This window comes from Vigna umbellata, chromosome 4 (assembly GCF_029865625.1).
Source record: "Vigna umbellata cultivar VRB3 chromosome 4, Vumbellata_1.0, whole genome shotgun sequence".
Lineage (NCBI taxonomy): Eukaryota > Viridiplantae > Streptophyta > Magnoliopsida > Fabales > Fabaceae > Vigna > Vigna umbellata.
Window position 1 is genome coordinate 47,776,690 of NC_142168.1, and position 10,465 is coordinate 47,787,154.

General features: G+C 27.8%; 1 protein-coding gene across 1 annotated transcript; it reads left to right on the forward strand.

The window, feature by feature from the left end:
• Positions 1-3,243: 3,243 nt before the first annotated feature.
• On the forward strand, positions 3,244-5,388 carry LOC124821473 (cytochrome P450 81E8-like). Its single transcript, XM_047293358.2, has 3 exons — positions 3,244-3,818; positions 4,081-4,447; positions 4,537-5,388. The coding sequence occupies exons 1-3, from the start codon at positions 3,259-3,261 to the stop codon at positions 5,143-5,145; spliced, it is 1,536 nt and encodes a 511-aa protein (XP_047149314.2). The 5' UTR covers positions 3,244-3,258; the 3' UTR covers positions 5,146-5,388.
• Positions 5,389-10,465: the final 5,077 nt, after the last annotated feature.

Below are 10,465 nucleotides of genomic sequence, written 5' to 3' on the forward strand. Positions count from 1 at the left end.
CTACCACAAAATCTGGACAAGTCTCAACCAATACAGTCTGTGTTGGGTGTCCATTAGAGGAAGCATGATGCAAATTTAAGATAAATTTAGTGTGTTTTACCATCGGATTTATATTCACCGGTAAATTTAAAAATTATCAATAGATTTTATAAACAAATTCTTGAATTTTAATTACCAACGAATTCATTACCGACTGATTAATCAGTTGGTAAATTTGTTGATAATTCATATTTTATTTATCGACGAATTTTTTTGTTGATAAATCCTTTAATAATTCATATTTTATTTACTAACGAATTTTTCTTCATTAAATCCGCCAATAATTCATATTTTATTTATCGATGAAAAAATTATCGATAAATTTTTCTGTAAAATGAGTGACAATTTTCTCGCTCAAATAACATGGTAGGTGCATAAGTAAAAGAAAGTTTCCTAAATTCATAGAGATCTCTCACGGTGGTCTGTGTTGAAGGTGTATAACTTTTGTTTCTTGCATGACGAGACACGGTGGTTCATCCTGTGAAGGAGATCTAGTGGTGTTACTCACAGTTAGGGTTCACCATGGAGAATAATGGTGGTTTGATGGTGATGAAGATTATGGTGGTAGTGTAAGGATGAATTCACGATCTGTAGTGGTTTTGGTTGGAAGCACAATGAAGGAGTTGCAGGTGTGATGTTGTATGATTTATTTTTTCTGGCATTGTTGGCATGGTGGTCAATGTAGAGGAAGCCATGGTTGCGTTGGCTCGCGGTTCAGTAGTGGTTCTTGGAGCTCCTAGAATGAACAATGGCATAGCAAAATAAGGTAGCGCGAGATAGGGTTTTGATGTTCGAGATTTAGTTTCTAGTTTTTTCCAGGTTCGTCAATGCTATTATGGTGTGCTTCACTACTAAAAAAGCTAAAACCCTAAAAGAAAAAAGAAGGAAGAAAGAGGAGGAAGAAGATGAACCAAAACGCGAAATTTACTGATGGATCTTACCTACGAATTTTTTCTGTCATTAATTACCGACATATTTTCCTGTATTTATTTATCGATAATTATTGATGAATTTTTTCTGTATTTATTGTCAGATTTTTTGTCAGTAATTACTAACAAATTTAAGATTTTGTCAGTAAATATTACCAATTGTATTATTATCGACAAATTTAGGTTCGTCGGTAATCTGTTTGAAAAAAGTCATTACCAACAAATTTTTGACGTGTCCAACATATTTTAAGTCTTGGTAGTACCTTTTCTCTTGTAGTGGATGTGACAATCAAGTTGTTCTTCATATTAGTTCTAATAAAGTCTTTCATGAGAGGACCAAGCATATTGAGATTGATTATCATGTCATTTGAGAGAAATCTTGAGATATCAAGACTAAATTCGTTAATTCAAGTGATCATTTAACATATATTTTCATTTAGTCTACATAGATTGAGAATTTATTATATGTGTAACAAGTTTGATTGGTACATATGATTTTTATACCCCTATCTTATATAAATATCTTATGTTTATCTATTATCTTTAGTTTTTTAGTATTTATTATTTATATTTTAAACTTAGTTTATATTTTCTTTATTATAAATAGAGTATCCTAAATATATATTTAATCCAAGAAAAATTAATCTCAAATATAATTTTTTACTTTGTACTTATAATAATATGTTTTTCTCCTTCAAGAATAATGATCTAACCAAAACCATCATATCGAAACAAATACCTCAATCATCAGTTTTCCATTGCAAATTCTAATCGAATTGAATTCCTCGATTTATTGATTTCACTCAAAACTTTTTAATCGTATAACTTGTACCTACATATTGAAAATATGTCTTTTTTACTAGAATGTGTTCTTCGGAAAATTTTATAAATTGTTCAAATAATTAAATTATTTACTCACTTTTATGACCTAAAATAATTAATTAGTCTCTATATTTTAAAATATTTCAAAAATTTACTTTTAGAGTCTTAATTATATAATATATATACTCGTACCAACTACATTATTTTAAATCATAATTAAAAATTATAAAATTGAACAAAACAACCTGTTTGAATAAAGACCGTACTAAATTATATATTTACTCCTTTACAACTAAATTAGTCTTATTTTGTTTTTTAATTTATATCAACATGAGACGATCAACACCAATTCGACATTATATTTCTTGTGATTAAAATTTCATTGTCAACAATAGAATGGATATATATATATATATATATATATATATATATATATATATATATATATATATATATATATATATATATATATATATATATATATATATATATATATATATATATATATATATATAACCCAATGTAAATATTGCTCTCCATTTATATATTATAATTTGATCTTATCTATAGTAAATGTGGAACTTCCAACAATTATAACTTACGTTCAATAGTTTTGTTTGCTATTGCTTTGGTTGGGGAACAAGGAGAAGAATCTCACTCATGCATGCACCACATGGAGTAAACTTCCATTCACATATTTGCTGTCACCTTTATTTAATATCGTATTTATCTCGGAAAACCACCCCTTCTATTTGGAAATTTCTTTTTCCTTCTTATTTTAAAATTAAATAAATTAGAATTAATTTCTATATCAACTAATAAAATTAATTTATATATAATCTAATTTATGAGAGGATAAATTATGCTTTGTAGGCATATATGTTTTGACTCCCCCATGTTTAGGTCGTAAAAAACAAACCAACCAGAACGTGTCTTTCATGTGAGTTCAGATATGATCTTCAACGGATCTGGTTTGAAGGGATGAAAAGAAAAAAATCGCTACCAATCGACATCTTATAGTATTTTTTTTAAGATTCAGCTATTTCTTTTCTAATTCAGACTTTATGATTCAACTTATTCAAATTTATTTTCTAAAAATTAAATCTATGTATTATTTAAATTAAACTTTAAAAGTAATTATTTATCTAAATTTATATTTTAAAGAGAGAGAACGGTAGAGGTTGGTAGATAGATTTGAAATTGTCATGTTAATTATTGAAACCTAATTTGAATTATAGTACTAGGTATTTCTAGTTTTAGAAAAAAATACCTGGTAATATTTTAAATTATATTTATATTAGTTGTAACAGGCGTTTTGCACATGTTGTATAAAGAATTGAGAAAAAAAAAAAAAACTGAGGCCAGCTCACAATCATTTGAGTTTTGGGGTTACCATAATGGACTCTTCTTTCCATTTTCTTTATTTTTCTTTTGGTGATGTTTTGTGGAGCCTTATAAATAGGCAAGGATGGGAGATGAGACTCAACAATCAGAGCAGAAGCAAAAGTTCAGTATGGCTCTGTTATATTATGGTTTCGTGGTAGTACTTTTTCTCTATTCTCTTAAGGTCTTGTTTGGATCTAGAAAATTCAGAAACCTTCCTCCAGGGCCTTTTGCTTACCCTATAGTAGGAAACCTCTTGCAACTCGAACAGCCTTTTCACCGTTATTTCACTCGATTGTCCAAAAAACATGGCAAAGTCTTCTCTCTATGGTTCGGCAACCGTCTCGTTATCGTTGCTTCTGACCTACCCGTGGTGCAAGAATGCTTCACCAAAAACGACACCGTCTTGGCTAACCGACCCCACTTTCTCCTTGGCAAACACATCAGTTACAACAACAGCACCATCCTTCACTCCTGTTACGGTGAACATTGGCGCCATCTCCGCCGCATCTTGTCCCTCGAGGTTGTCTCAACACACCGTTTGAATGCCTCCTACGAAATCCGAAGGGACGAACTCACCAAACTCTTGCAGAAACTTGCTCGCTTCTCGCGCAACGACTTCACTAAAGTCGATCTCAAATCCATGTGAGTTCTTAATAACGTCAAAGCAATATTTTTTTACGTAACACCGGTTAAATAATCTTACATATAGATGTCAACATAAAGCAGAAGTCAGATTAAATGCTTTTTATTTTGAAATAAAGAGGGTAAGAAATAAAAAACATAACATTCTTTTAATGCAGTTTTGAGACGTGACAACAGTTAACCAAAGAGTTTATTATCATGTTACACATTTATCTTAGTTCTATTACTTCATCTAATGGATAAATGACATGTGTTAACTAAGGGTCATGGAAACATCACTTAATACTATGATGAGGCTCGTGTCGGGAAAGAGATTCTACGGTGATGACTGTGATGTGAGTGATGTGGAGAAGGCCAAAGAATTTAGAGGTATCCTTAGAGAGATGGTGTCGTTAGCAGGAGTAAATAACCGTGGAGACTTCTTGCCTTTCTTGAGGTGGTTTGATTTAGATAATTTGGAAAAGAGACTAAAGAACATTGGGAAGAGAATCGATGCATTCTTACAATCACTCATTGACGAAATTCGTGCTTCAAATAAGACTACCAATACTATGATATCTCAGCTCTTAGTTCAACAACGAACACAACCTGAACAATACAGCGATCAAATTATCAAAGGACTTTGCATGGTAATTATTTTTGTCCATGCAAATCACTATTTTATTTTTGAAAGCGATAAACTAATAATTCAAATAAACTATTGTTATTATTTTTGCAGAGTATGTTACTTGCAGGAACAGATACATCAGCTTTGACTTTAGAATGGGGAATGGCTAATTTATTGAACCATCCAGAAGTTTTAAAGAGAGCAAAAGAAGAGCTAGACACTCACGTGGGATCAGATCGTCTGGTAGATGAATCAGATATGTCAAAACTTCCTTATGTTCTAAACATCTTTTTCGAGACGATAAGATTGCATCCTGCTGCACCACTTTGGTCACCACATATGTCTTCAGAAGATTGTACCATCGGAGGATATAATCTCCCAAAAAATACAATTCTGTTGGTTAATGCATGGTCCATTCATCACGATCCAACTTTGTGGAAAAACCCATATGAATTTAGGCCTGAAAGGTTTGAGAAGGAATGTGACTCAAGCAGTTTGCTTTCATTTGGATTAGGGAGGAGGTCTTGTCCTGGAAACAACTTGGCTCAACGTACTGTGGGATTAGCTTTGGCTTCATTGATTCAATGTTTTGAGTGGCAACGAATCGGTAAGGAAGAAATTGATATGACTGAAGCAAAGGGAATCACTATATCAAGGCAAAACCCATTGGAAGTTATGTGCAAAGCTCGTCAAATCCCAGCTATTACGGATCTGTATTGATTTCTCATGTCTAGTAAAAATAATGTATTTTCTGAAAAATAAATATGGGTTAATATTGTAATCTTGCCAGAAATAAATATGATTCTCGAGGGTGATATTTAAGGAATAAAAATAATGTATTGTGTGGAGAATAACCATGTATTTATCATCATGATGTGGTGAAAATAAATATGTTTGTAGTTATTGTATGTTAAGTTGAAGCTTGTAATAAATTTATATAATATTATTCCATATCATGTACAAGTGGAGGAGTATTTAATTCATGTGATAATTTGAATTACATATTAATTTAACTACTATAGTTCCTCTCTAATAATTTTTAACTTATCTCACGAGTGTTCTAGAATTTATTAAGAAAATTAATTTTATTATTTAATTATTTAATTAAAATATTCAATATAAAGATAATTTAATATAGAATTCATATTACTAACAATTATATATACTAATTTATATGTTATTTAAAATAGGATGTTCTATTCCTTAATTTTAAGTAAAAACTAAAATTAATTTCTTCAAAATTTTGAATTAATTTAATCTCTTATTTGTTGAGATTTAATTCTTTTAATCAAATTTTGTTAAATTTATTTATTCTTTTCATAATAACATTTGGAGTCTTTATACTGATTAATATATTTTTGCTTCAAAATTAGTTGAAATTTTCATTATAACATTTGAGTTATTTATTTTATTTAATATATTTGAGTTGGTTAAAAAAACTAAATTCTATATTTTTTATTTATAAAGTCAAGAAATTAAATCAAATCAAATTAAAAAAAATTAATTCTAATTTTCTTTAAAATTTATTGGACCCTTGAAATATAAGAATGATTTAATGTTCTTAAAATTGAATAAAGTTGTAGTATCAAATAAAACATAACATAACTAAATAAAACAATGAGAAAAGGTTGAAACTTGTAATTAGTTAATCAGATAATTGTACATAACCAAACTAAAGAGTTGGCGCGTATAAAAATCATCTTTTTTTTTAATTATTTCTGCCTCCTCCAATTAGGACTTCGGGTTCTGTAGCTTGGTCATATATATGCAGACGTGTAAATATAGCAAATACGGGAATTTCATATAATAAGTAAAATAAAATTCATATTTCCAATGTTTTTTAAATTTTTATAATTATTTTTTACTACAATAAAAAGATAGCATATTATTTTTATTACGTTTATTTTTCTTTTATAATATTATTTTATACTGTTTTAAAGTTAGACTGTTATATTATCATGTTTTATATTCTTTTTATATAAAACTTATGTTGTGACATACATTATTTTATGTTTTATATTTTATTTCCACTGTTTGTATTCACGCTTAGTGTTAGTTTTGATTACTTCACATGTTTGTTTGAGCAATATAGTACTAACGTAATAATTCATATTTTTGTATTATAAATCTTAATTTGCATTTTTATTTATATTTTGTTTTGAAAAATATATATTCTATTAAAATATTACAAAAATTTAATAAATAAATTTTAATATTTTAAATCTAACATAACCTTACATAGTCCGCAAATAAGTTGAGGTTTGTAAACTAATGTAGTTTTGGCTTTAAATAGCATGATGTGCTTTGATTTAAAAAAAATAAGCATTTAAAAACATGTAAATTTACAGGCTAAAATTACAAAGGAACTGAAATACATACGTTATGCTCCGATTTCCCTGAAAACAAAACTTATAAGCGTGTGAAATTTTCAAAATTTTTACTATTTTTTTAATTATTTGTTTGAGTGAGAGGATTTGACTTTGATTATACAATAATTGAAGTTATACATATGTTTTGCTTTGAGTTTTAATGAATTGAGGCTAAGAGTAGCAGACTTTAGGCTTCCGTTTTATGAATAACCAAATCATATTATTATGCTTTAGGCTTTGATGTTTATTATAACCGAAATATAAAACTGTTGTCAAGGGTTATTTTTGACAAAATATTTACAAAGGTGCTATTGTTTTTTTCTCTTCCTCTATTACTCTGATCCTCTGCAAACTCTGTTTTGCCGAAATCATCCACTATTTTCGTCGTCAAACACTACCATGCTGTTACTTCACCGTTGCTATTACTCTTCCACTCTTCATTCTCCTCTCTTTCCTTCCCTTCCATATTCCAAACTTAAAACCTCCATTTTCTTTCCATTTGAAGATCACGAGAGGTAGGTCACTCAAGTTTTTTTCCTTTGTTTTTATTTGAAAAGATAATGCAATTACTTTTTGTTCACCTTAGATCAATTTGTCACTTGTTAGGCTAAAGATTTTGGAGATTTCCTATTCTAATTTGTTTTGTGCTCCCAAGTTCATGAAAAATTTTATTTTTGTATAAATATGTTTTTAATATTTTTTTGTATATTTATGTTTAATAATGTGTTTTGTTATGTTTAATGTACTTTTTTATGTTTGATATATGTTGCATTATTTTTTTAATTTGTAATTATATATGCTTAAATTTTGTTTATATGAGATCGTTATCCAGTCAACCTTAAATTTTTGTTTGAGATTTAATACAAAAATTATTTACTACTTCCAAATTTTATGAGTATATTGTATTTTTTTAAAAATTATTGTAAGAGGAGGCTATATTAATTATCAATTAAATATTGAATTTTTCAATTGAAATTTAAGAAGATTAATCTTTTTTCCATACCTTATTAGTATGTCTATATATATATATATATACTTTATTATTATGTAATGCAATGGATGAAAACCATTGTTGGTGCTCGTGTTACAACTAATTGAGAAATAGTAATAATTGCATTAAATCAAATATTTTGTAACTTTGTCTATTTATATACTAGTTATTATTATTTTTTGTGCATAAATTCAAGAGTCCTACACTAATTTCCTGATAAGTCCATTAAGTATTTAAGGATAGTTTGTGCAAATAACATAATACAAATATATAATAGTATTTGGTATATTTACTTCTGATTTATTTAAAACTTTACAACAGTTGATTGTAATTATACCCAAGTTTAATATGTAGATAGAAACAAAAACAAAAAAATTATCGAATATGTCTCGATTATTACCAAAATCAAAACATAAATAGTCAAAGCCTAATCCCTTTCTAATTTAAGTAATTATTTTATGTTGATCAATTAGCTTTCAGTTGTTACCAAAACCGAAACATAAAGTTGGATATCAGGTTTTGATTCTTTAAACAACTGATGAGAATCCCTTTCTGATTTCAATAATTATTTTAATTTAAGCATGTTACGCATTAGTTACTATCAAACCTAAGGTAGAGTATTAGGATTTGATTCTCTAAACAATTAAGGCAATTCATTTCTAATATAAATAATTATTTTATTTTAAGCATATTCTGTCGTGGTTACATCGAAACCGAAACATAAAGTGGGATATTAAGCTTCGATTCTCTAAACATTTAAGATCGAATCTCTTTCTAATTTAAATAATTGTTTTATTTTAAGTATATTATACTTCGATTGTTATATAATAAGAGCATAATCTCCTATCTATTTTATTTTTTTTATTTAGTAACGTTTTTAGATTATTTTATACCTGATGCCAAATAATGAGGTTTATGCTTTGATTAATAACCAAGACCAAATAGCCATGCCTTTTTACCTCGTTTGGGTTTGTCGTAGTTGGTTAAGTGAGACATGATAGCCAAAATAATTGGTTTCAAAATCTTATCTTACACTGGTTGTACATACTTATATATTGTAAATTGACTTTATCTTTAATTGTTGTATGACTTCCAACACACCCTTTCACACCAACTCATATACATATCAACCATGAGACTAGACATTAATGGATAGTCCAATAATGGGTGAAACAATGTACCCAACAAACAATATACTCAACAAACGTTGTTAGAATAGACTAACTCAACTCTCATATCATGTTAAGAAATAAATTTTAAATTTAACTCAATCTTACTGTTAAGATGAGATTGGTATTCACTCATATAAGTACTATTGTAGTAAAAGTTTTTCTAAAAATTATTCGTATCGAACCTGAAATAATAAAAGGTTTGGTTAAGTGATTTTGAAAGATGATCAATCTTTTAAATATGGTTAAAATATGAATTTTGTCTCTGATTTAGTTCGACTTTGTTGATTTAGTCTTAATATTTTTTTTTGTTTAATAAGTTTCAAATTTTTGTTAATTTTATTTAATTTAATCATTTTTACTAATTTAAATAATTGACTGTCACTGAACAATATATGTAAATTCGTAATTTTTTTATTTTTTAAAATTTTCTTGACTTAAAAGAAAATATTCATATATCACGTAACCGGTTCAATGAGACGTATCGTGTATAAGTAGTAAGTTTGTATTATATTCAATTTATATTCAATTTGCTTCTTACATTTATTATTTTCTTAAATTCAGTTTCTTTACTTTTTATTAGGTGAAAGATTATCTTCATAGATTTCCTACAATACTTTTTTAGTTAGGTAATGGGAAAAAGAAATCAAGCGACCCAACTCAACATGCACCCCTATAAGGAAACGTGCAGTAGTTGTGTTTGGTATTCTCATTTCATTAGGTATGAGGGAAAGAAAGAATTCTGTACCGTGTCTTACTCCTACATGCCCCACCTGACACCAACGCCCAGTACCGTGTCTGCTGCTGCCTTTATAGTTATCAGATCCATTAAATCGTATCCACCTCAAAGAATCTAAATTATGATACTCTGTATTCGCATTTTTAAAAAACCACTTTAAGAAAATTCTTAATATTTTAAATTATATTTTTTAATTATAATAAATCAATTTAATTGTTTATATAAAAAATTGAAAAAGTAAACTCTGATCAGTAACATCTGAGTTCCAGGGTTTGCGTACTGGTCCCTGCCCTACCATTTTCTATATTTTTCTTTCATCGCATCTCTCGAGAGCTTTATAAATTCGTAAGAAAGATGGATAAAATCAACGATCAGAGCACATGCAGAACTTTATGGCTCATGTTTTATTTCATTTTGGTAACTGTGTTTTTTCTCTTTCTCCTATTATCTCTTATAAAGCTGTTGTTCAAAAGAAGAAAATTCAGACCAATTCTTTTTAAAACAAAATTAGAACAAAGTTAAATATTTTTATATTTTATTTTAGATTTTTTTAATATTTAATTTCTTAGTTTTAATCAAAGATTTATGCTTGCTTTCATCTTTTAATAATTAAAAGAATGTTAATGTATTGAATTGAATGATAAACAAATAAAACATAATTGTAAATATTTAAAATTATTAAAGATAAAATTCTATATTATTGTGGGAGGAATAAATATCACGTTATATTTTTAGATTAACTTAAAGGACATAAAAGTAGAATAATAGGTTG

What these genes read in the sequence shown, in the direction of transcription:
- LOC124821473 (XM_047293358.2), top strand. Translation starts at nt 3,259, where the DNA reads ATGGGAGATGAGACTCAACAATCAGAGCAGAAGCAAAAGTTCAGTATG. An exon ending in AAAGTCGATCTCAAATCCAT is followed by an intron (nt 3,819 to 4,080) that starts GTGAGTTCTTAA and finishes GTGTTAACTAAG; the next exon opens with GGTCATGGAAACATCACTTA. An exon ending in TTATCAAAGGACTTTGCATG is followed by an intron (nt 4,448 to 4,536) that starts GTAATTATTTTT and finishes TTATTTTTGCAG; the next exon opens with AGTATGTTACTTGCAGGAAC.